Genomic DNA, 27,011 nt, shown 5'->3' with positions numbered 1-27,011 from the left:
GGGGTACTGAACTGCCAGTGTCACAGCTGCTGCTGCATTCAGCTGGAAAGGAAGGGTTGTCTAGCGATTAGGAGACTTTCTTAGACCGTGGCAGCCCGTCAAGTCCCTGTTCTGCTACAGATTGATCCTGGGCAAGTCAAAAATCAATCATCTGAAACCAATGGGCGTTAGGATCTGGGGATGGGATCTCTGTGTGCCAGCTGTGCAGTGGAGATAACAGACACACACGCACACACACTGTCACTGTGGATGTTGCACCAGTTTATTGGTAAAATTAACATGAAGCCTCACAAACGCTGGGACATGCTTTTCCTTTTAAAGAATTTCCACTGGACCTTAATGGTTAGCATCCAGTCGTTGACATATAAACTCTTACAAGCTGACGTGCACACATGCGCCTCGGGGAGAAGGTGGCGGCCTCCTGGTGAGGGGGATGGTTTCTGCGCGATGCACTGGGAGCCTACGATTCATTTGCCAGCCTTCTGGGCCTTCTGGGCCGACTTGGTGACCTTGCCGGCGCCACCGCTCTTCTTCTCCACGTTCTTGATGACGCCCACAGCCACGGTCTGCCGCATGTCACGCACGGCAAAGCGTCCTGCAGGGGGGTGGGGGGGGAGGAGAATGGAGAGGATGGAAGTGGCGTGAGAACAGTGAGAGCATGTTGCTGTCTGCTTAACATTATAGCCTCCCCATTTCAGACTAGGCCTAGAAATCCTTCCTGACCAGTCCAGGCCCAGAGCAGACAACAGAACTTTAGCAGGCAAACAGATGGTGGCCAAACTAGAAGTGAGGAGGAAGGATGGATGGCCCAGGACATGGGAGACCTGTGTTCAAGTTCCTGCTCCGGCATGGCTTTCACGTATGATTCAGTCACTTAACCTCTCCAGGCGTCTGTTTCTCTCTGTAAAACGGGGATAATAGCCCTGCCTTACCTCACAGGGAGCACGGACGTTACAAAGTCTGAGATGCTCAGATACACAGTAATAGGGGCCAGGCCAGATAAGTCCCTAAGACAAACAGGCCTGCAACAAGGAGGGACAGTGGGAAGCATCTTGTTGCACCAACCCGCAGGAGCTGGGCGTGCTGCACTCTGCCCCTGGGGGAGGTGCTGCAGCTATGAAGGGAGCCTGATATTTATGGGTGGCAGCTCCCGGCTAACACCTCATTCCGAGCCCTGCACCCCAAAGCAGCCTGGTGCTACTCCGGAATGTGCTCTGGGGTTCGTTTGCCGGCTCCTCCCTCTCGCTCGGGCAAGGGACCACTGGGGGAGGTTGTCTGTCAGTCCCCCAGTTTGGCGGTTCCAGCCCCTTCAAGACTGAACTAATCCTTACGGCATCTCCTGAGCCAATAGAGGGAAAGTCAAGAAGAGCAGGTGCCTATCCCAGACCTCACACAGTCCCTGTAAGCCTGTTTCATTAGGGTTTAGTGCAGCTGACTGAGAACTGTCCAGACAAACGTCAACGGAATGGAGAAAACCGGTTAACGTTTCTGACCATTCTGCAGCCAGCTCTCCGGCCCCCCGTGCACCTGGGCCACATGAGCTCTGCAATGCAACCCTCTGGCTGCTCCCCCCTCAGAGCTGGCTGAGACTACAGATCCCAGCACGCAAGTCTCCCTCCACACGCCAGTGCTGCTGCGTGAGGGGTCCGCAGATGGAGCCTGGCTCTTTGCTGCAGGTGCACTAGCCTCTGTTCTGTGCAAATAAGCAAGGCCCGCAAGCTGCTACCGAGCTGCCAATCGGGCTCTCAACTGGGAAAAGGTTGGTGACTTCGGTGCCTAAATACCACATCAGTGAACAGTTATTACCCTAGGATTGGTCCTTCTCTCCTCTGAGCAGCAAAAGAAGGTTATATGAAAATTGTTGCTGGGCTCAGTAATCGGAACTGATTTTCATTATCAAGCTAGCCTTCGCGCTGCGGCTCCGTACAGTGACGCTTCCATAATCGCCCCGTTATTAAAGGGCTATTAGATATTTGTGCTGTGTAAGATAAAGCAGGACCCCACAGGTCCATCCTGGTGCACCACATCAGCCAAAAGGATCGGCATTAACGCATCCACCTTTGGAGGAACTGGGACTCTTTGCACCGAGAAGATACATCCTGCTGGGTGGCATATCCTGCTCGTGGAGGACCTGCTTTGTTACCTTCCAGGATTGGATCTAGACCAGAGAACCCAGCCAATTCGCCATCTGCGTCATAAATGCCACCTCATCATACTCAAGAGAGGTTCTGTTAGTAGCTCACGGGCCTTTCAGATCAGGGCCTGACGTGACAGCTGTGGCTTCCGAGAGGTAACAACTGGCCAGCATCTAGCCCCCTTTTAAGGGTGTCTGTAGTAGGAATGGGAGGTAAACAATGAACCCGTCGCCTCACCAAGGGGTGGGTACTGGGAGAAGCTCTCCACACACATCGGCTTCCCGGGGATCATCTCCACAATGGCGGCATCTCCGGATTTCAAGGATTTGGGGTTGTCTTCCAGCTTCTTGCCGGAGCGCCGGTCGATCTTCTCCTTCAGCTCCGCAAACTTGCAAGCAATGTGTGCCGTGTGGCAGTCGATGACGGGGGAGTAGCCCGCGCTGATCTGGCCGGGGTGGTTCAGAATGATCACCTGCAGCACAGAACAAAAAAAAAAAGGAGCTCGCCAGGGTAAACTGAGGCAAAAACAGCGAGAGAAATCCCACGCCACTCTCACACAGCTCAGGAATGCAGTATGTTGTGGAAGTGAAAAAGATACCGCCCTCTAGTGGCTGGCAGTGCAAATAAGACATCGACTTCCACACCCGGCGCTCAGAGTTCTCCCTTAGCTTAAGCGTTAGGAGGCCCGTATTTTGGGAGCTAATGGACCAGCCTTCTAGTCCCCGCTCCCTGCGTTGCATGGGAGAGAGACTCGCCTGGGAACTGTGTTATCGCTGGAGAACATCAATTTGTGACAAGCCCTCCCCCTGCCCATGGAACGGCAGTGAACCTCGCCTCTGCTCCCCCGCCACGACGGGAAAAGGCTGACGGGGGAAATATGACAGTTCTAACATGAAGCAGTGGGGACTTGGGTCCACAAAATGCCAACCATGCCCAGTAGAAAAAGTGGTGTAAATGAACTGAAAGGCTGCTACAAGCAAGTACATAAAAATCCCCTGCGGGTTCAGCTGCTTACATGAAATCCACTAGGCTACAATCCACTATGCTTGCTGTCCTAAAGTGCTGTGTAATGTTGCTGTGCGCTGTTCAATCCACTGCTGCGTTCCACCCCAGAGGTGGTTGCATTTCAGCAGTGAGGGAAGCGATTCTTATATCCGATGTACACAGCTTGGAACCCCGTTAGTTAAGAGCTTTGGGATCTTTCTTGGAGAAAGGTGCTCCAAAATTATACAGCTTTCACCTCTAGCTGGCTGAGACCTTCCCTACCACTCACTCAGATGTGTTGCTGCCTGGGGCAGTACTTCTTGGGATGATCTTATCCCGTCCTGGCGACCTGCTGCACCCAGAGGCAGGTCATGGGTTTGGTCAGTACCTGTGACCAGAAAGTGATCATCTCGTCCACATGTGGCTGAGACACTCACAGACCCAGTTACCTGGTCACCTTTAGACTCTCGCTGGTGGGTGGGACTCCCATTACCTGGTCCCTTTTCAGTTCTGCTGACCTGAGAAGTGAACTGCGCTGCCTCCTGGGGCGGGTCCGACTTGCTGTCCCCACAGACGTTCCCACGGCGGATGTCTTTGACGGACACGTTCTTCACGTTGAAGCCAACGTTGTCTCCCGGCAGGGCCTCGCTCAGAGCTTCGTGGTGCATCTCCACCGACTTCACCTCCGTGGTGATGTTGACCGGGGCAAAAGTCACCACCATGCCAGGCCGGAGGATGCCCGTCTCGACGCGGCCCACGGGGACGGTACCAATACCTGCGGGGAAGGAGAGATGAGACGGCATGAAGACAGCAGAGCAGAAAGCAATCACCTTATCCCATTCCCAGAGACTGGGGGCCAGACCGTCAGCCGGCGGGAGCAGTGAAGTCAGTGGAGCTGTGTCAGTTTACACCAGTGGAAGATGTGGGGCTATCTGCTTATTTATGGCCTAGCCTAGAACCCAGGGCTACCTTGGCCGCCAGCAATGCCTCGTTCTGTGCCTGGTAAATGATACCTATTTCTCGTTATCCTCCATTCCCTGTGGGGGGCGGTGGGTGCAGTGGGGAGCCGAAATAACAGGCAGATGCCCCTGGGCCACCTGGTGACAGTGGGGAGTGGGGCAGCGTGATGGGCTCTGTCCTGGTGCCCCGCCTTTGGCTGCCTGGCCCCTGCGTGGCCAGGGTCTCCATGGCTCCCTCCTTGCGCCCAGCGCGGGGGCGGAGGGGCCGTCTCGCTTGCTCCCCCCTCAGAGGGCGCCCTCGGCCACCGGCAGGCCTGTTCTGGGGTCGGTGCGGCCGGTGGGGAGGTCAAAGCCCAGCATCCTCTGAGGGAGTGGCTCCAAGGAGGAAGACCCAGCCGGCGCCCCCGCCCCAGACCAGCACCTGGGGGCATGGCCTCCCTTCGGTACGCACTGCAGGAAACCTAGCTGGATCCACCCCTTCTTCGAGTGAGCTCTTGTACCCCCACAGTATCGTCTTCCTTCAAACCACAGGGTAAAACGACCTGTATCTGTTGCTCACGCTACTTGGCTTAGCGGTGCCTGGGCCCCACTAACTAATGGCCATGCCATCTGCCGTGACAGGCTAACGACTGGAAACCCAGGTAGCAGCAATGCACTTTAGGGGAGCACAACTCGATCCCCGTCTGACTTCCACACTGAGAAAGCCCTGGCTGGGGTGAGGAGAGGGGCTACATATTGATGGTGCGTGACTCACCCAGCCAGCCTGAGAGATTCAGCAGACCCGGCCTGTTGCCCTAAGCAGGAGGGAGTTTCTGCTCGGTATTTATATCCATTGAGACACTCCCCCAAGGCAAAGGAGACTGTCTGGCTTAAATATCCCGTACACAGCTTGCCGTGTGGGCTGGCTAGCGAGGCGTTGCTGATTGACACAGGCAACTGGAAGGCACCTAATTCTGGGAGGGGGGCAGCAAAGCCTCTCTCCAGCACTGCCTTGCTGACATGACTTTTTCCTTCAGCCAATTTTAGCGCTTGTGGCAAACAGCACAGGCTGCCTCCTGAGCAACCTTCCTCCTCCGAGAGAGCCCAGCCAGGGCACCTACCTCAGTGCTGGCACGCTGGGCTCCTGGGTGTCCCGATCCTGGCTTCTAGCCCAGTTTTGCAAGTGGCCCTCCTACCAGGCATGCGGGGCCCCCTGCCATTCTGGCCAGGAGCGCCGGTGGAGCATAGACTGACGGCCGTTTTAGGAGGCAGACACGTGTTCCTCGGGAGGAATCATTCACGGGCATTTCCTTTTGGGCCTCAGACCCGCTTTCAGCAGACCCCTGGTTGCAGGCACAATCTTGCACCCACAAAAAGTCATGCTCCCAAAATTAATTCTGGGTGCAGGCTGCACCCCCAAAAGAGACATTCTGCAGATGCCCCCCTTCATCCCGAGCCTTGTCAGCCTAGCCACTAATGGGGTCTCTTTGCAACGGTCCTAACTCAATGCTCTCTGTAGCTTCCTCCAACCGCTAGAGGTTTGATCTCACGTGGAGTTTGCAGGCCAGTAACTAACTCAGCCTAATTATACCCAGAAAATGCTGACAATAATTATGGGGAAAAAATCTCCGGTCAAACCGCCAGAGGGTGCTGTGGTTAGGGAGAGAAGCCAGCATTGGCTTTGTTCACCTCCAATCTTGTAGACGTCCTGAAGGGGCAGACGCAGGGGTTTATCTGTTGGGCGGGTGGGAGGCAGGATGGTATCCAGAGCTTCCAGCAGCGACACGCCACTCGCATTTCCTTCCTTACGCTCCACCTTCCAGCCTTTGAACCAAGGCATCTGCAGAACAAAAGGGCAGAAGCATGCACTGAGCGGGCCAGTCCTCTGCAGCAGAACCCTTCAGACCCAAAGTGCCATAAAAATGTTCCAGCAGGAGATGAGCAGGCTAGGAGCCCCCTGGCCATGTTGATGCTGAGACAGCTACTCAGCCATTGAATCTGAACCCCGGCTTCAGAGAGGCTCATTTCTCTCCAGGAGAACAGAAAGCAATTTGTATGAGCCAGGGCTGCACTTATTTGCTGACCTGTTCACTCAGTCTTAATCTGGCTTGATTTATTTAGCAAGGAGCAATCCTTCTGCTATATCATCCCCTGTGCGTTAATCTAGATTTGCCTGTCTGAACACACCATCTGTTCCAGAAAAGCAGCCCAGCCTCCATTCTCTTCTCTCATTAGGAACCGCACACAGTGTTTGTTAGCACAAGTAACACAATGACATGCAGACTGCTGGGAGGGAGGGACAGTGGGCGTGTTGTTCTTTTAATTCTCTTTGCATGCTAGGATACGCATGGACAAACTGTTTCCCCCAAATCTATCCCCACTCACTTTTGCTCCGATCCCTCACTGAACCTCAGATATGGGTAAATCCAAGCCAGCAGACCACTGGATGTTCTAGGGAGGGGATGTCCCCTATTTTGTGACAAACCCAGCGGGCTCATATACATGAAGAGCTGCACTGGCTTAAACTAACGGTGCAATTTAAAATCAACATCGTTAACAGGGGCAAAAGGCTGCGTAGATCCTCCGAAACAGATATAAACCTGGTGTAGGTTGATCAGGAACAGGGTTCAGCTAAACCTAAGCTAAGCCACTCCTAAGCCAAAAGAAGGGCATCCACACGGGCTTTGCTCAGTTTCACTGAACTGGTTTAAAAGTAAATTAAACTCATGCAACTCCAGTGTGTAGACAGGGCCAGAGAGGGGAGTGCAGACGGAGAAGATGGTGAAAATGGGGATGGGCAATGGAGAGGAAGGTTTCTAAAGGGGAGGGAGAAACAAAGAGGGGTGGAAAGGAGTGCTACGGAGAGGAGGAAACAAGAGAGAGGGGATCTCCTGGCAGGGCAGGGAGTGCTGATTCTGGGGCGAACGTGCAGGATGCTCTCAGCTCCTGCCTGTCTCTAAAGCATGTGGGTCCACTCAAAGCAGCAGTGTCTGACTGTTTAACGGCCTGATTTAACTGGCAGCTTGTGCTGTGCATTGCAGCGAACCACCCCCGCCAGCCCCGAATGCCGTTCTCGTCCCAAATCCTAGCAATCCGTTCCATGCAAAGAGACTGTGGCTGGCTTCCAGCAGCATGTTCCCTGTTTCCCTTTGCATTGGGGCTCTCTGCCCATGGACAGAGAGACAGCACGGCTCCCCGCCGACCGGGCAGGACAGAATTCCCAACCTTCAGCTGCAGAAAAGAAAACTCTGCAGGGCGAGCTGCAGCAGCAGCGCCTTAGTTCAGCCAGCAGAGGGAGCTGAACCTTTGCACAGGTCTGAGACAGTCCAGGCAATACACAGGGGTGACACCGGGCCACACAGCATTAGTTCCTTTAACCCCAAGGTCAGGCTTAGTCGGGAAAACCCAGTGAGGGGAACCCAGGTCCCCTGCATGGACCTCTGGCAGAGCTCCCAGGGCATTCTGAGTGCAGGACTTCCTGCCTCTGCCACTGGTGACCTCAGGAACAGAGTCCATGGAGTGGACTTTTTAGTGTAGCAAGCAGAGGGCTGTTCTTTTATTGTTTGCATTACAGGCGCAAACAAGGTCAGTCCCACAGTGCCAGGTGCTGTACAAACACCGTGAGAGGCAGCCCCTGCCCCGAACAGCTTACAAGGACAGGAGTAGAAACAGAGGCACGGTGAGGGGAAGTGATCTGCCCAAGGTCATGCAGCAGCTCAGTAGCAGAGCCAGGAATGGACCCCAGGCCTGCTGACTCTGAGCCCAGTGTCCTCTGCAATAGGCCACGGCGTCAGCTGGGAGTCACAAAGAAGAGAGGTAGGAGACAAGGAGTCACAGAGCTGAGTTAGCAGCACCTCATCCAGCTCCACAGACTCATAGAAGATGAGGGTTGGGAGGGACCTCAGGAGGTCATCTATTCCAACCCCCTGCTCAGAGCAGGACCAACCCCAATGAAACCGTCCCAGCCAGGGCTTTGTCAAGCCGGGCCTTAAAAACCTCTAAGGATGGAGATTCCACCAGCTCCCTACGTAACCCATTCCAGTGATTCACCACCCTCCTAGGGAAAAAGCTTCTAATATCCAGCCTAGACCTCCCCCACTGCAACTTGAGCCCATTGCTCCTTGTTCTGTCATCTGCCACCACTGAGAACAGCCTAGCTCCATCCTCCCTAGAACCCCCTTTCAGGTAGTTGAAGGCTGCTATCAAATCCCCCCCATTCTTCTCTTCTGCAGACTAAACAAGCCCAGTTCCCTCAGCTTCTCCTCATAAGTCATGGGCTCCAGCCCCCTAATCATTTGTTCCCCTCCACTGGATTCTCTCCAATTTGTCCACATCCTTCCTGTAGTGGGGGGGGGGGGAGGCCCAAAACTGGACACAGTACTCCAAATAAGGCCTCACCAATGCCGAATAGAAGGGAATAATCACTTCCCTTGATCTGCTGGCAATGCTCCTACTAATGCAGCCCAATCTGCCGTTAGCCTTCTTGGCAATAATGGCACACTGCTGACTCATATCCAGCTTCTCGTCCACTGTAACCCCCAGGTCCTTTTCTGCAGAACTGCTGCCTAGCCCGTCAGTCCCCAATCCATAGCAGTGCATGGGATTCTTCTGTCCTAAGTGCACTTGTCCTTGTTGAACCTCATCAGATTTCTTTTGGCCCAATCCCCCAATTTGGCTAGGTCACTCTGTAGCCTATCCCTGCCCTCCAGGGTATCTACCACTCCCCCAGCTTAGTGTCAGCAGCAAACTTGCTGAGGGTGCAATCCTCATCCCCATCCTCCAGATCATTAATGAAGATGTTGAACAAAACCAACCCCAGCACCGACCCCTGGGGCACTCCGCTTGTGACCAGCTGCCAACTAGACACCAAGCCGTTGATCACTACCTGTTGAGCCCGATGATCTAGCCAGCTCTCTATCCACCTTAGGGTCCCTTCATCCAAGCCAGACTTCCACCTGGAGATGGGCAGGCTGCCGATTCAGAGCCCATGGCCACGCTGGGTGGGTGCTGAACACACGGACCCCTGTGTGTGCCCCAGCCCCAGCCCGCTTCTCCTGTCACTTGGGAGCTCTGTGGGAACTTCCAACTCTCTTCTCCGATGGCTTCGGGCTGGTGAACTAGTGCTCCACTGCTCCCCACCGCACAGCCCAGGGGAGGGAGGGAGAGAAGGTGTAAACGGGAGCCATTCCTGAGCTGCTGTTGCTCACACTGGGGGCTGGCCAGTCTCCCGGCAGCTCCGGAATCTGGGGTGTACAAAGGTAGCAGAGAGGTACCTTCCTTCCTTCCACCCCAGCACGCTGCTCCGAGCTCAGCCCTGCCACATCCTAGGGTCTCTTAGTAAAACAAAACTAGGATGCTGTAGTGGACGGCAACCAAGAGTGGCATCCAGAGCTCCCAAATTCAACTCCCTCTGCCCTGACTTGGGCATGCCACATAGGGCCCGATTCCCAGATGCCCGGAGTTCCTCTAGTCCCCATCGACTTCAACTGGAACGATACGTGCTCATGAATGCTGAAAACTAGGTTAACTTCTCTGGCCTGCTCTACACTACGAAAATTCGGACCAGTGGGTTATAGCAATGCCCATCAGAGAGGCAGCCCCACCAATGGTAGCAACAGCGTAGGCCCTAGTGTAGACAGCGCTCTGCTTCATATGCTAGTGGCTATGCACTAGCCCACTTATACTGGTGATGTCTTACAAGCACCCCAAGTTCTGACGTTGATGCACCTTCTGTGTCAAAGGTTCCCCATCCGTAAGAAGGCATCCCTACCTCCCAAGGGTCTTAGGTCTGTAAAGTGCTTTGAGGAGGTAGCTCTTCGGTCTCTTTGTTCTGTCTTTGTACAGCACCGAGTCAAATAATAAATAAGAAAGTGCTGTATCGAAGCATTAAGTTGTCTATTTCACACTATCTTGGGCTGATTCATCTCTGCTACTCCAGTTTTCCCTCGTGTTCCTCTTGATTTAAACTGGGGTAAGGGAGAGAAGAACCAGGATTCCTGGAGTGTTGCCAGTGTCCCATATCTGGTGGTTTTTGTAAAGCCCCAACGCCTGGAGTCAGGTGATTCCATGGGACTCTCAGCAGGGTTGTTTTGGGGGCGTTTTTTGTTAAGTATATTTCCAGCCCTTTTGGTTGCACAGAAAATCCTGAAAACGCCTCCAGGCTCCAAACGAAGAAGCAAATAAAAAAGGGCCCCAAATGAATTACTGTAGAACCTCAAAGATACGAACACCAGAGTTCTGAACTGACCAGTCAACCAAACACCATATGAAACAGAATTAAGCAATCAGGCAGCAGTGGGGGGAAGAGGAGGGAAGAAAGAAAATACTATATTGTGCCTGTATTGCATCTTACAGAGCAGAAACAGCTCGGGGTCTGTGCTGTTTCCTGTAAGCCAAGGGTGCGGTTTTACCCGCTCCCATCCCACCTCACTGGAGGGGGAAAGCTGTTTTCACACACCCAAAGAAAGCTGCTGCAGGGAGCTGCTGATGCTGCAAGGAACTGAAGGTGGCAGCCAAAGCCCGGCCTGGCACTGGAGTGGGAGCCAGAGCGTTTTAAAGGGCCACAGCCTCTGCGCCGACACAGCCCGAGCTTTGCCCGTGGCTGCACTCTCTGGATCCTGCCAGCACCTCTGGGAGCGCACGGGAGGGAGGGGCGCTGGCAGCCGGCTGGCGCCAACTCCCTGCCACGTGCTGCCTCTGGGACGCGGCGAGCAGTGCACTGAGCAGGGCGAACCCTGGGGAGAGGCGGCTGGGGCTTGTAGTGCCAAGGGTGCGGGGCAGGCCCCCCCAGTTCAGCCCAAAGGCCAGAACCAGGACTAGGGCAGGGAGCCGCTTGCAAACCAGGCAGTGCTGCCAGATGCCGGCTTTGCGGGGATCTCGGCCAGACTCAGCTGGAAGACACTGACCGCAGGGTACTGCCACGTAACGTTTTGCTCAGAGTTGCAGGGGCTGCCTGCTGAGTTTTGCACTCCTCGGCCTGGCAACACTGCCTCTGTGCCTTGCTAAGGTACGCCTTGCTGGAGGCGGGGAGGTTCTCCTCGGCAGATCCGCTGCCCGTTCAGCACCTCGGGGCTGTGGGGGAAACCAAAGCGGTGCCTATACACGAAGGAACCTTCGTCCTTATCAAAGCAACCCACAGGACTTTGCTCCTCCCAGGCTAAAAGAAACCTTTGGCTCAGACTGCGTGAGGCACCAGCGTCATCTGGTGGACAGTCTCTTTCGCTGCCATTCCTTCTGCAGCCGCTCTATATGCATCCTCTCAGACAGGGACACCAGAAAGCACAGAACTGTCTATAGGGATGCTGCTGCCTGGATCCCTCATCGCTGGCTCCTCCGGACTTTCCTGCCCACACCAGTTCCTGCATTCAGAGGGCAATTCAGAATGTGGGTCATAAACCATCGATTCGGTAGGGGCTCCTGGGAACCCATCAGCAAGCAATATGCCCCTTTCTCCAGTAGAGACAGACTTAGAAACCTCTCCTCATTTCCCCAATCTTATTAAAATGCTTCGCCCACGTCCACTTCTCCTTACAGATATTTCACACCCGCTTTGCACCGGTGTCAAAGGCAACACACGTGCAAGGGAGCAGAGAAACTGGCTCCCACCTGGCTTCCCACCCGGTGCCGTCAGGCAGGGCAGCACTCACCATCCAGGCCCGGCTCTGAAGTCTGCTAACCCTGTTCTCCTTAGAACAGCCTGTAGTGGGCTCACTGTGGGGCCATGGGCAGGTGTGTTCAGGTAGGGTGGAGCCATGGGATGGGAGGAGATATACAGGGGGAGGAATTCTGGGTGACCCAGGCAGAATTCTTCCTGGGAAGTCCACACTATAGCGAGTCCTCCGCTGCCTTGTCAAGGATGCAGCACAAGGACTCCTGCCATCTCCACTTGGAGGGCTTCTCACTGCTCCACCAGGCCCCTTTGCTTGCTTCCAGGTACCTGACCCCACGGAGGTACAGGCAGGGAGCAGTGACTGCTCTCCACGAGGACCAAGCATAGCTCCATCTCCCTTCCCCAGTGCACCCGCCAAGTGCAGTCAAGCCCTCGATTTATTTAAAAAACAAAACAAAACAACGCATTTTTACTTGACCTAATTTGAGTGCCCAGGTTGGCTTGTGAGAATGGCATCCACTCTTGGTGGTGCACATTGCGGGCAGGGAAAGGTTAAAAACTATGCGTGGTGGCTCGAGCCTCTGCAGATGTGAAGCTGCTAAGTGGAGACTAAGCAGAGGCTGGAGTGAGGACTGAACCCAAGCCCAGCTGAGCTGCATTTCTCCTTGGGGCCTGGGTCTATAGGGCCAGGTAGCCTGACCTCCTGGTTGCAGGGGCTTGTGGCTCTGGGTACAACCACCACAAAGGAAAAGGCAGAGAGGGCAGCGACTTTTGGTTAAAATGGCTCAGCCTCTCCGAGAAATGACACCACTCCCAAGCCCCATCTGCTCCAGCGAGTGACCGTGCATGGACAGCCTCTCCTCCCACGTGGCAGGAAAGCGCGAAACAGCAGTGGCTGGGCTGGCAGCCAGCCCTGCACCTGCCTCCTCCTCCAGCCGGTGCAAGAGAGGACAGGCATCAGATTCCAGATAGAGTTTCACGCCTTTGTCCATGCTCCAGCCTCGACTCGCTGGTCGCAGGACTCAGTGTCATCACAGGCCTTCCTGACTCCCACCCAGAAATACAGGGAAGAATCCCCAGATCCTTTAGCGGATCACTCTGCAGAGTGGCTTGGCGGGTGTTTCTAAAGGAGGGGACCCTGGGGTGGATGGGGGAGCATGGAGACGCTGGCAGGATTTAACCGCTAGGAGGCTGCCAATAAAGCAGGCGTCAGCTTCCTCTCTGCTCTGATGTGTCAGAGTCACACTGCAATTCTCCCATGGTCTATTGACTCCTAAACATTTACAGGGGCTCTCTCTGATCTTACACCCTCACTTGAAGGGTCACAGAAATCAAGTGAGATTGATTCTCCTCTAAGGGGACTCAGCTTCTTAGGTTCCCTGATACAGCCCTGAAGGGGTTATCGGTAACAGGGCTGGTCGCTCATCAGCTTACGCTGGATTGCCAACCACACGTGTAAAAGCCTTCTGCTCGAGTCACCTTCCCTAAAACAGGAATGGCTTTAAGTGACAGAAATCTGCAAGGGAAAGGAAACAGCCAAGTTCACATGCCCTTAAAAAAGCTTTCATAGTCAGGGTTTCCCTGAGTTGATACCGTTTTACATTCTGCCTTTGAGCATCAGAGAATCCTGATGAAAAGTAAAGAGCCTTCTGAGAATCGAACCTGAATTGGGCTGGGCCTCGAACACTGATTCACAGTCCGAGACAAGCAGGAACCTAGTCTAGGCTGAGAACCTGCAGCTCCCCCTGCTTTAGAAAGTGTGGGTGGTGCTGATCCCAGAGCCCACTGAAATCCACAGGAGTTTCTCTACTAACTTCAGTGCGCTGTCGATCGGCCGCCATCGTATATAACCAACATAGGCCTTGCCGGCAAGCAGAACCGGTGCTTTGGTGGAATGCGTTATGTTTAACCTTTAAGCTCCTGGGCACATGCTAAATCAAGCAATCCACTGGCACGGTCCACCAGCGTCTGTGTGGCAGCGGTGGGATGCCAAGGCGGCTGAGAGAATAGCACGGCATCTCCTGCCTGCCCGAGTATGTTACTTTCGATAGCCTCTCTGCTTCCAAAAGAGGAAGGGTGGACTGGTCCACAATGACTGTCTCAGAAAAGTCTCCTGTATTCAAGCTGTGCCCTGCTTTATGTGGATGAGGCCTGGAGGAGACCGAAGAGGCCATGTTTCATAGAGTGTAATCCCCCAGCAGCTGCACGCTCTGAGCGTGTGACGCGAAAACCAGAGCAGTCATGTGACTACCTTGGAACCCCAGCCAGAAAACGTGGGTAGGAAAAGCTAAGAGCTTACTGTGTAAGTGGAGGGGAACCCAGATGCTGCTTCTCCCTTTACCCCTCCTCAGAGAAGTGGTGGATCAGTCCTGAACTGATGTCCCAGTGTAGCAGTAAGGAGGGTGTGAGTCCCTTTCAGGTAAGACATAAGACGGAGGCCCTTGGCACTTGCAGAGCCTGATCCTGCAAAGCGCTGTGGTCGCCAGCCCCAGTCCCTCCAAGCAAGCAAGACTGAAGTCAACGGCATTATTCAGACGCTTAAAATTAAATATGGGCGCCAGTGCTTTGCTAGGTCAGGGCCAAAGTAGTGCTCAGCTCCTAGGAACAGCCCACGCTAAGGGTCTCATGAGGCGTTCACGAGAGTAAGAGTGTTGGCATTCTATGAACTCAGGCTCCGGCTGCGATGTCAATTGACCGTGGCATTCTAACGTGCTGTCCAAACAGCTGCCAGCAGCCCACCCCGGAGAGAGCTCCCTGTGTTTGGCTTGGGAAAGCGATTTCTGCACATGCACTTTGCACAACCAATAAGCAGCGTTTAGAAAACGCTCCAAGGGCTATTTGGATGCATGGGGCCAGATTGCTCTCAAGTAAGTTCCAAAAAAAAAAAAAAAAAATCCCTGCACACCACAGCCCCACTCCGCACCTCCGCCGCCTGGCCTATTAATAGGAGGGTCGGTCGGTATCATCTTCCCAACCCAGCAACTGGTGACATTTGGAAGCCTGTCTCACTTGAGACTAGTCAAGAACTCCTGGTACTTTCCTTGCAGTGAGCAAGACTGACTTTGAACCCCAGCGCCACAAGACACTCAGCAGAGGAAAAGAATCTCTAAAATCCAAGGGGCAAAAATATTCTCTTCTGGATTAAACCTTGGCCGCATGTGACCAGTTTTCCCCCTGGAAGTTCAGTGACATTTGAATAAGGTTTCACTGCTATCGATGTAATTACATCAGAGCCCTCCTTTCATGAAAGTACTTATGACAACGTGTCTGAGCACCTCCCACCTTCATTCTCACAGCAGTCTGTTTGGAAAGGCAGGGCTTTTAGCCACCTTTTTAAAAGAGAGGGAACAGAGGCAAAGAGGCTACGTGACATACACAAGGTCACCCAGGAAGTCTAGCCAGACAGGGGAATTGAACCGGGGTCTTTCCAGTACCAGGCCAACAGCCTCACCACTGGAGCTTTCCTCCTCTTGGGGCGTGGTTAGTTTTTTCACCAAAAAACTTCACTGTACAAAGTGTCACCATCATAGGAACCAGCCTGTCTGGCAAAGGAATCCTGACAACTGCAGGGAGCCTCTGGAAAGCCCTGCTGTCACACCCCATGGCAAGCAGCTGCAGCAAGATTAAGAGTTCAGGTGCTCTTCTTCACCACGGTCTCCATGGTGAATGGCAACTTCTCTTCTCCTCCCGGCTCTGGCTGAGCAGAGGGAGAAGGGAAGTTAATTTTCATCGTCTGATTTCTGCCAGGCCAAAAAAAGGCCCACCGACCCCCCCCAAGACACACCATGATGTGTGTCTGGTGAAACCAAGACGTGGCCCTGCTGTGTGGCAGGGGACAGAACTGGCTCACCGCGAGGTCACATGCCTTCTAGGGGAAGGAGCTGCTGTTGGTACGACACACCGCCCCCTGAAATAGCTCATTCCAGTCTCCGAGCCACATCATCAGAAAGGCATGGACAAAGGCGGTCGGAGGAGATCAGTGGGATGGAGGGACTGATTTAGGAAGAAAGTGAATGAGCTAAATATGCACAGCTTGGTGAAGCGGGGATGAAGGTGGGAATAGGAGAACAATGTAGCAGTAAGCCCAGGATATACGTGCTGAGAAAGGAGAGGGATTCTCTAGCATGGTACATGGCATAGAGCTAGGAGGAATGAGAACAAATTTAGACAGAAGGGGACATTAAGAATAAACATCAGGAAACTCCTCCTCAGTTGGTCTGTAAGTGGTGAAGCCCCACTGCTTGGGTCATTTAAAACTATAATGGGCAAAATCCCAGGTAATGTCCTGTAGCAAACAATCCTGGGTGAACTCATGGACCATCATTTCCATTGCTAACTTCCTGGAGAGTCCCTACACGTTCATGCGCAGAGGTGAATCAATGTGTGGCTGCTGTATTGACATAGACCCTTCTAGGAGAGAATTTCCCAATGCCTGATAGGCAGAAATTAGACTGAATAAAGGGAGCCTGTCCAAGGCCATGACCTAGTTTGTGTTATTTCACAGAACGAACATTGCACACAAACATGTTAGGCTCCCACTGGGTTTGACAACAGCTTTGGATGGATCTGGTTGCTAGGATCCAGAAGCCTTCAAATTAAACCCCCAAAGAGAATCGACTCCTGCAGATGTTTACGCTTATCTGCCAGGGAATCAGTCCAATGCAGGAGGATAACCCGGCCCATTTACATTTGTTCGGCTCGTGAGACAAAAATCTATTTTTGCCACACAAGTCGTCCTGCATCCCGGGTGCACGCAATTTGCACGGCATAAAGGTCATCCTCCCCCTGGACTCGAGCAGCTTAGAGCAGACAAGTCTAGTACCACACCCCCCCGTACACTTACATTGGGAGATGGCTCCAGCATGTTGTCCCCGTGCCACCCAGAGATGGGCACGAAGGGGACCGTGGCAGGGTTGTAACCGATCTTCTTGATGTACGCGCTGACCTCCTTGACGATCTCGTCGTAGCGCTTCTCGCTGTACGGCGGCTCTGTGGAATCCATCTTGTTGATGCCCACAATGAGCTGCTTGACCCCCAGCGTGTAGGCCAGGAGGGCGTGCTCACGGGTCTGCCCGTTCTTGGAGATGCCAGCTTCGAACTCCCCCACGCCGGCGGCCACAATCAAGACCGCACAGTCAGCCTAGGCACAAGAAAGAGAGACAGCAGATGAGGGGCTGCTGCCAGCCACAAGGAGAGCTGTCCTCTGCTGCTTTGTCCTTGGTTCCTCGTGAGTGAGGTGGTTCAGAATACCTCTCTGTGCATGTTCCCTCTCTGACCTCGCTACTCCCACTAGCCTACACGATCAATAAAACAGCACCCTAATCTTGAAAGCAAGTGTCCCCTTTCCCACTCTGCCAAGCCAGCTCAGCCCTGTTAGGAATTATTTGCGATTGTCTGAGGGAGAGAGGAAGGTCTTAAGCCCATAGCCTGGTACCTGGGACTTCTAGGTTATGGTCCTTGCGGGGGCTGCCCAACGCTCACTGGAATAGGGTGAGTCTGCGCCTACCCAACACTTCTCTCTGCAATACTGCTCCTAAGGACATCGGTGCAAGTTCTGCACTGGTTTAACAGGCCCCAAATGAGTTCTACCTAGAGACAGGCACAGTCTGCGTAGGCGCTATTGAAACTCCAACCCACACACCTCTGGCGTGCTAACTGTGCGGCTCCAGACTGCCAGGTGCGCTTGGTTTCGTGATGTGGGCTGGGGATCAGGACGAGACTATCCAACTTTGAAATCACCAGTGAACCCACCAGGGTCTCAGCTCAGCCATTCAGACATGCCCAGCAAGGGCCTGATCTAAAACCCACTGAAGTCAGTGGAAGCCCTCCAACTCACCTCCATGGACTTTGGATCAAATCCCAAGGGCACCAACCCAGCATGCCCTTATCTATCCTCTCTCCCAAGCTGGAGTTCTCAGGACCACATTCCCTCCTCGGCTACGGGCTCATAGCTCCCCTGGAACTACAAGGAAGCTGCCTGCAAGCATGAGAGGGTGGTATGTGGCCCCAGCTGAGCATCACACTATTAATGTCACAGGAGACGGGTTATCCAACGGCACCTTGTCCTTTAGGGCTAACCCAACTCCCACTCAAACCATGGAGAGATGCCTGTTGTCTAAACTGGGCCCTGGATGTGTTCTGGACTCTGAGCTGCAGAAGGGGGGTAGCCAGGGCACATCTCAAAGTGTTAGGGACCAAGGCAGAATTCATCTTCCCAGCTGCAGTGGGTCCCTATGTCAGACCATAAAGCCACACAGAAAGCTGACCTGGCTATCCCCATTCAGTCCAACAGAGGCCATGCATTTAGTGCCACGTAAGCAAGTGTGGACAACCAACATTTCCCACTGGCAGGGGCACCCCCGACCATTGCTCTGTTTTGTCACAGCAATCTAGTGAAGTAGCGGTAGGGCCTGAACTGGAGAGCTGCTAACCACGGCAGCAGTTTGCAGCTGCTCAGCACCTCTGAGAATCAGGCCCGCAGTCAGGACTGCAAGGTGGTGGGGGCCACGGCCGTCATTCCCAGTGCACGGTGGCCCAGTTTTGCTCACGGTGCGCCGCTTGCTCTGAGCGCTAGGCTGCATGGGATATTCACCCTTCTTGGGCTCGGCTAAACACTGGGTATAGTCCCGTCCCTAATTCCACCTAAACCCGAGCTCTCTGCTGCCGTCCCTGAACAACTTGCGCTGTCTGCACTCGCACAGCTCAGACAGTGTACCAGCAGCATCCCTAGAAAGAACTGCAGCTGGCTTGTATTCAGCAGGGGCTCCTGTATCTCAGTGCGATGCCTGCTGTCCACGTCATCATGGGGCATTCGTCATGCGAGGCCACCAGCAGGCCAGGGTTTCAGCGTCATGGTGTTTTGCAGGGGTGCCGCGTGGTCTGACGGACCCTTCCGGGGCTAGCACAACGCACTGATGAACGGCAGGACCCCGATTCAAAGGGGTCCCCTTGCTTTCATACCTCTGTCCTGGCAGCAGCTGGTGGCGATGCAATAAGGGGGAAGTTACCACCAACCTCCAGGAGGGCAAGTGAGGAGAGCCATCCTGCACTGATCTAGAGAACCCCCCTCCCAATGGGGGAGCTGCTGCTAGAAGGCTCAAAGGAGACCTCCAGCCTTCTCAGCTATCCGGTCAGGTCCCTCCTGGTAGCTGGGGCAACATGATGTGCCTGGAAGGCAAACAGTGCAAGCCTTGAGTGAAGGGAAGGAGGAAAGTCCCATGGCCCTCACTCGGCCAGTCAAGCGATCAGAGCCTGTGGGATGGCAGGAGCTTTCTGGCTTACGAATGGGCTGAGGCCAGGCAGGGCAAGGAAAAGCCCTCACCCAAATGCCTGGGAGCCCAAAACTTCATCCCACCTTTCCCACCCCTAACAAAGGCTACACGCGACCCCGTCCGCTTCCAAGTGAGGGGAGCCAGGATGAAGGAATTGCTGCCTTACACTTGGGCAGCCGGAGGAACTGAGAACCCCAGGACAACCGTGCCCGTCCTGCTTTACAAGCTGCTCCTGCTACCATGCTGGAGCCCAGCCCCAGGGGGAGATCGCACCAGGACCACGCTATCTTCTCCAACACCACCGGCCACTTGATTATAGAGGGGGTGACTCGCGGGGGGAACTGGGAGCCAGGACTCCTGGGTTCTGCCCTAGGCTCAGTTGCTGACCTTGCTCTGTGTTACCAGCTTATCCACCTCTGAAAGGAGGCTAATGACAGCATGTGTCGCTCCACAGCGCTGGGCGGGTTCGTTAATGAATAACACTTTGCATTTCGCTAGGACTCCACCCCAGGGTTTTAAAGCACTTTACAGACCTTAATTATTACACTGGGATTCCCCCTATTCTTGCCCCTTCCCACGCTCTGGCTGCACAGAGTTCTGGAACAGCCATTGGCCAAGCAGGGACGGTTCACTCCAACTGAGGGGAAATCAAAGGGGAGAAGGGCTCTGAAATTAATGGGTGGGCCTTGCCCACACAGAGACACAGAAAGGCCCCAGGCACATTGGTTACCAGCGGATGTTTCCACAGCACACTGTACTGCCTCCATGGGAAGGAAGACACTGGGCTCAATACAGGGGTAGCTGGGTGAAATCCAGTGGCCTGTGATATAGAGGAGGTCAGATCTAATGGTCCCTCTGACCTTAAACTCTAGGAAACATTAAGTTGCAGCTGGAGTTGCACAGCCATTGCTGCGCTGCAACATTACAAATAGAGGAGGAGGTTGTGGGTGCGGCATTTCTGGATTTTCAAAAATGATGCAGCATGGTGTGCAGATGAAAGAGCTTCCGGTTTGTTTCAATCCGGATCTGCTGGATTCTGAAGTGAAGTCTGGTAGATAGAAAACCCCTTGGTAGGGTTTCAAAAGTAAGCATGGGCACCACCCTTCTACTCTTCACCCCAGGGTGTTCCCCCTGCGTGTCACCCGCCAGAATGGCACATTTCCACTTTTAAGTCCTACAATCCTTCTGCTCCTCTGCTTGTTGTTCTCACCTGTGAGGTCCCAGTGATCATGTTCTTGATGAAGTCTCTGTGGCCAGGGGCATCTATGATGGTGATGTAGTACTTGGTGGTCTCAAACTTCCACAGGGAGATGTCAATGGTGATACCGCGCTCCCGCTCAGCCTTCAGCTTGTCCAGCACCCAGGCGTATTTAAAGGAGCCTTTCCCCATCTAGCAGGTGATTAAAAAAAGAAAGCAAGAGGAGAGTGCCTGATGAGAAACCTGAGCCCCAGAAACATGGCCAGCTGGTGATGAAGCATCTCAGTAACCTGGCTCCACAAGCTCAGATACCCAAGGAAGTAGGGAGCCGGCTTGCAAACATTAAAGACAAAACCCCAGTGAATTCTATGGCAGCCAGCCCAGGTCCTTAATCTGTACTGAAGGAAATATGCTTCTCTCTTTCTGGCAAACAGTCCACTTCGTGACCTGATGGTAAAACATTATGGGGCAATACTGAAAAAATCCCTGACCCAATATTGCTGGCTACTAGGTGACAATGTGCAACACTGCTGGCTAACGGAAAACACTGTTTCTCAATGCATAAATCCAGGAGTCAATGTAGCCAGCGAATAGTGTAAATGAATGCCACCACAGTGTACTGCCTAATGGATTGAATCAGTGAGATGATGCTGGGATACTGTTGGCTGATGGGTAAAAGAGCAGCGTGATGTTGCTAAGCAGCGGATGAATTCATGGGCAAAACGATGCTGTGATATTGCTGATTAATGCACAAAACCATGGCCGGAGGTAGCGAACGCATAAAACCATGCTGTGTGGGGCAGGTCAAAGTAAATACTACCATGGTGTGACAGGGTTTGCTCATAGCTAAAATCATGGTGTGATTTTCTAGCTAAGGGGTAAAATCATGTTCTCTTTGTTGCATTGCTTGTCAATTTAGCATTATACCCACATATAATGCTGTGACACTACTGGTGTCTGCCTCTTATGTCTCAATCTACATTTATTCATATAGTTGGGGAAGCCACCAAATTAGGTTTTGTCACATGTTGGGTCCTTCTCCATTTTCTCCCTCTGGCCCACTTTCTGATGCCAAATCTTAACCAGAGCCTTCTGAAATCACACCAGTAGGGGGAGCTTGTCTTTCCCCTCCTGGATTGGAGTTCTGCGCATCCCTCCAAAAGTGAGACCCTTCTACCAATGAAAATGAAGTCTCGGAAACAGAGAGGGAGAAAATTATCCTGCAGCCGGCTCTCTGACTGAGATGCACTGTAGTTACTCTGGTGCTGCCTGACAGTGCTTCAGGTGTATCCTGCAGAAATAAAGGGGTTAGTGCTCATGGATATTCCGGTTTTTAAAAACCCTTGAAATACCATAAATTGGAAAGACAGACCTTATCTAGAGAACTAAGTCATTTGCTATGGCATGCTTCTCCACCTCCTCCGTAGTTCTCAAGAACATAGCAAATGCCATAGCAGATTCATCTAGTCCAATATCCTGTCTTCAACACCGATCAGTACTAGATGCTTCAAAGGAAGGTGCAAGAAACTTCATAATGGGAAATTATGGATGATCAGCCCACAGTGGTAGTTTCTTCCTAACCAAAGGGAGTTAGGGGTTGGCTTATGTCCCGAATAATGAGAATTAATATCAACACATAAAAGTTTATCCTCTCTAACATAACTGTGGATGTTCTGCTACTGTGTTCTGTTAGGTCCATCAAGCCCTTACACAACTGCTATGTTCCACTCTCCAGGTGGTGACATGATTCCCATGGGCATGATTTGCAAAGTATAATTTATTACCAAAGTGCAGATTGCTTACACAACAAATTTATAATCAGGAATGACTTTGCATCCTGTTGCTGAGGGCTGATGGGCATAGTCCTAAAATGGCTGAAAACCCTACTCCTTGCTACATGGAAATAAACAGCCATGTCGTGCAAACAGGAAGCCTACATCTGATTAGGTAGGAATGAGCTTCCATGCATTCATAAAGGTGCTTCTTCACGCTGTCTTAGCTACGGTTGGTAGCACTGGAAAAGGCTATACAAATAAAGATCCAGAGCAGTCCCTCTGTCCTTACAGCTAATCTACAAGGAATTCAGATTATAATCGTGATCTGAGCAAGTGCTAAGAGTTTAACCCCTTCTGAGCCTGCATACTTATTTGTCTAGCTCATTATCACAAATGGAAAAGGAAAGGGGGTAATTAAAGCAAATAATGACTGTTCGAAATAGTGTGGCTATGTCAGAGACAAGTAACAGAGAAACTGCCTTAGCTAGTGGAATTTATTAATAATACACAGATCTCAAAGTGCTTTGTAAGAGATGGGAAGTATCATCAGCCCCACTTTACAGATGAACAAACAGACATAGCAAGAGGAAAGTTCACAGGTAGAGCTGAGAAGAGAACCCAGGGCTCCAGGCTCACAGATCACCGCCCTGCTTCCTTAACAGACTGTATCCTCCCAGAAGAGCAGCAGGGATCATCACTGTCTTTTGTGGCTAAAAGATGAGGATTTGAATCTAGTCTGAACGTATTTGGGATGGTTCTGACCTGCATCTCTATATACCATACCTTCAAGATAAAACTGTACCTTCTTATTTGATACCTCACAAAGTTCCTCCTCACTCAGAAAAACAGATGATTGAAAATTATCAGAGAGAGAGGGTTATTTGCTTATCCAAAGAGAGAGAGAGAGAAAAAAGGGGCTGGTCCTTCCAGATAAGTGCTACATCACACTAAAACTTGCAATGTCATTCATAGCTTGAGGACAAATGTGAGCCTTTATTTAACAAACAGATCTCCCCCTCCACGTTCCTTTCACTGGATATATTCTATTACCCAGAGCTGGTGTAGAAAAAAACCTGCATTATCTAGCTTTGCACAATAACTCCACTGTTAAATACCAGAAATCGCCTGATATGTCTTGATTAAGCTAAGCAGCAAGGACAGTTATGTTCTGAGATCAAAAATAATGAATAAAAACAACCTTCCCAGCTACAACCTCTGTGCTGTAGCCAAAGAATTCTTTCCTTTTATCTTTTTTCCTTTAAAAAAAATAGTAACTGGGGAAGAAGGAGGGGGCCCGGTCATGGTGGTGGTTGTTGTTTTGTTTTGTTTTTTTATTCATGCAGGCCTCCATTTCCTCCTAATGCAACTTAGTGAAAGAAAAACCCCTCCACAGCCCTGCATCAGAAAATGGAGTCTGGAAGCTCAGTCAATAGTCTATTAATAGCAGCTTCTAGCCCCTGCATATTCTGGCAAGTCAGTGAAAGTGTCGGTTCAATTAAAGTGGCTGCAGTCACATCTAGAACAACCTAATTATACTGCATGTCACTCATTGGTACAGGACAAAAATATCTATGAAAACAGCAGAGTCCGTTTTAAAACGGGGTTTAAACACAGGATGCAGCTCTTGCTGAGAGAACTGATGGATTTGTTGGCAAGGTAGAGAAAAAGCTGGTTTATCATGGCTGTTATTCCGTAAATGCAATGGGTTAAGACAGTCAATAAACTGTCTGTTCAAGACTGGCAGCTCTAAAAATGCTGCCTTTTTTGTGTGTGTATGTTATACATGTATCACACATTTTATAAAGAAAAATCAAAGTATATATGCATCAAAGACACACATTTATGATGGCCACAGACCCTTTTAAACCAATGCATCAAGGCTCCTAAAGATTCATTTCAGTAGAATTTACCATTGCCATGTTCTGAGTTCTTTTAATTAAAAAAAAAAAAAAAAAGTCATTATGCAATGGTATTTCTTCTCTTTTACTCTACGTATTTGCCTTTGTTATATGCTTCGGCTATGTGCTATGGTGAAAGCCAGGTAAGTGCATTTATTATTATACTGCTATTATGGTTGTCTTTATCAAAGACAAATAATAAAATTAAATGAAGTGCACGTATTTCAGACCAGGTTTTCTACCTTAACAGCTACTGTCAAAACCACACACAAGATCCCAAACCCAAGAACGTTTTACCAGACTGGATCAGACCATTATCTCGTCCCCAACAATGGCCAGTACCAGCTGAGCCAAAGTACAATTCAAGAAATCCTACAGCAGGCAGCAATGGGATAATCTCTTCCAAGGGAAAACTTCCTTCTAGCCTCCACTATTTAGATGTTGGTTTATGCCCTAAAGCACAAGCATGTATCTCACTTCCAGAAGCTTTAACCTTCACCATTATAATTTGTTAGCCCTGCAAATCTCCAATACATCTTTCACATCATGCTAAACTCTTAGTCTCGTTGATATAATGTGGCAATGAGTTCCACAGGTCAACTGGAAAACCCTGAGAAAAGGGTGCCAATCCCAACATGTCCGCTTTTTCCAAGGCCAGAAGAGTTGGAAAGGCTCAGAGGCAAGGGGATACAGAGAGAATAGGAACAAAGTAGGGCAGAAGAGTAGAGGGAAGGTAGGGGCGGAGCAGAGGAAGAAGGGAGGAAATATATTGTAGGGAATAATCCTGCACTGGCAGGGACGGATTGGATGATCTACAGGTCTTGTCCATCATTCATTTGCTCTGGAGGGGACAAAGGGGTAGGCACGGTAAGGGTTAGAGGCCTCACCTCAGCAGCTTCCTTCTCAAATTTCTCAATGGTCCTTTTGTCAATGCCCCCGCATTTGTAGATGAGGTGCCCAGTGGTGGTGGATTTCCCAGAGTCCACATGGCCAATGACGACGATGTTGATATGTGTCTTCTCCTTCCCCATCCTCTCGGGTTATGTTGGAAGGTCCGACGCTAGCAAAGCACCGGAAGCAAAGCTCCGTTTTTGTGGAGGCTGGGGAGGGACAAACAAGAACATCAAAAGAGTCTCTGGCAGCAACAAGACCCAGAGCAACCAGACCTTCCCAGCAGCTTCACCGAGGTTTGGAGTCTGACTGACACAGTCAGGCCAATGTTGAGATATTCGGACATATTTTACCCTCTGCCTCCTGAATTAAGACACACTCTCCCCTGCAAACTCGATGTAGGCCAGACATAGTCAGGTCTGTCTGTCCGCCTTCTTTTTTTGCAGCACTGATGGAAGGAGCCCGCCTGCCTCTGGCATTACTGTGGCTGACGCTAACCCCATTCATTTCCTATTTCTGTAGGCTGCGTAAACCCTTCCCGGCCCCATGCAGGCCACCATCTTTTTAGCCTTTGCAAACAAGCCAAAGATAGGTGTGGCAATCCCCCCTGGAGACTGCCTGTTCAAAGTGACATGTGATAGGATAATATACGTACAGGAGGCTGTGACCGATTTATTCTTGGTGCTTCGGTGTAAAAAATTCCAGTGATTACTAGGCATTGCCTCTATTTCATGCACGGCTCTCCTTTCAAGAGCACCTCTCAGGCATCCATTCTTGCCTAGGCTTGTCTCAACTGAGGTCCTAGAAGATATTCAATTCCTTTCTGGCTGCCCCATGGACTGAAATCTCCTGAGGAGCTCACGATTGGGATGACAATATGGTGCCCACAAAAGGGAAAGGAAAAAAATAACCCATGCTCAGCCCTCTCTCCCTGAAGCCATACTGGAAGCAGCCTGGGAGCGTGCAGACAACTCAGCAATGCCATCAGAGCACACAGTGGGGAATTTTCTTCCACCCATCACAATAATATTGAGGAAGAGGTATAAAAAGAAAGTATAAAAGCAATTCATCCCGCCATCTCCCACAGGCTCTGCAGCTGCTACATTAACCGCGTAGAATAAGAGTCTAGTTTGATACCTAATAAAATCCAATCTCATGCGTCCGCCTTTAAAGATAAAAGAGGTCAGGGAAAGTTTGCTGGTGCAATACCGATTCCATCATGCAACTCCATTATATCCCCTGAGAGCAGCCTTCCAGGACAGGAGCAAACCCCTCCACCCTTCTTTACCCTTCATGGACCTGCCTCCTATCAGCTGGTAAATTAAATCAGTTGTGCCAATGTGCATCATAACCAAACAAAAAGGAATGCAGCTCTTTCAAGTGTGCGCCTCCCACACTCCAGCTGCTATGCCCTCAAGATGATAAGCAACCACTGATGGTTTCCGAAACCTCCAGACAGTATTTTTTTTTTCCAGGGTTAAAGATGCTAACTGCCTTTATTTACAAGGGGGTAGGAGGGTCAGACATCTTGGGCAGCCCAATCTAGTTATTTACAATCTCAGCGAAGGGTCCAACCCCCCAACATGCAGTACCTGATGGATTTTGGTGACACAACCTCCCCTGCTCTGCCCCTCCCCTCGGGGTTATTTTTAAATCCCGGCTGCCCCCGACTCGGCTCCATCAAACCACTTACTGACGAACAGCCCAATTCTTACGCCTTTCCTAGCACCCAGCGTGTGCTGCAGATCCTACCCCCAAAATACAAATCCAGAGACGTTTGCCGACCCATCTGCACATCCCGAACGTCTGCATTTCCCCACCTCGTCTCGGGCTGGGGGGGGGGGGGACGCGAAAAGGATCACAGCAAGGTCACACACGGCAGCTGCTATTTCCTTCTCTTCCCCCACCTCCCAGAATGAAACCCCACAAACCTCTGCCCCCCCCCAAGCCCCCGCATCGCCCAGCTCCTGCTCGGGGATCCAGCTGCACCCCTGTTTTATTCTGCAGCAGCCTGGGAACCCGAGCGTGCGCTGCGCCAGCATCGCCTCCTCCCACCCCCGGCTCGGCGGCGGCTGCAGCCCCGGGACCCCCCGGTACACCCCCCGAGCTCTGCACCGAGGGGCCACGGGTTCGAGCCGGCCGGCCGGCCGGGCGCTCGTCTCTTACCGGTGGCGGGCGGCGCCGGGCTCAGACGGCAGAGAGGCTGGCGGCTCCGGCTCCGGCGGCTTTATCTCCCTGGCAGGGGGTCCCCCTATTGCCGGTGCCGGCGCAATGCAGTGACCCCCCCAGCGCTACAGCAATGCGGTACCGGG

General features: G+C 52.0%; 1 protein-coding gene across 1 annotated transcript; it reads right to left on the bottom strand.

Annotated features, from left to right (window-relative positions):
• Positions 1-240: 240 nt before the first annotated feature.
• On the bottom strand, positions 241-27,011 carry EEF1A2 (eukaryotic translation elongation factor 1 alpha 2). Its single transcript, XM_067554088.1, has 8 exons — positions 26,866-27,011; positions 24,696-24,908; positions 20,148-20,327; positions 16,510-16,806; positions 5,747-5,897; positions 3,638-3,894; positions 2,373-2,607; positions 241-595 (listed from the first exon to the last, which is right to left on the bottom strand). Exons 2-8 carry the CDS (start codon positions 24,837-24,839, stop codon positions 468-470), a joined length of 1,392 nt encoding a protein of 463 aa, XP_067410189.1. The 5' UTR covers positions 24,840-24,908; positions 26,866-27,011; the 3' UTR covers positions 241-467.

This window comes from Emydura macquarii, unplaced genomic scaffold (genome assembly GCF_026122565.2).
Source record: "Emydura macquarii macquarii isolate MOO-44397 ecotype Brisbane River unplaced genomic scaffold, CSIRO-AGI_Emac_v2 contig_1483, whole genome shotgun sequence".
In the NCBI taxonomy this organism is placed as follows: domain Eukaryota; kingdom Metazoa; phylum Chordata; order Testudines; family Chelidae; genus Emydura; species Emydura macquarii.
Note: the sequence above shows the minus strand (reverse complement) of the source record. Positions and strands in the feature narration are given on the sequence as shown.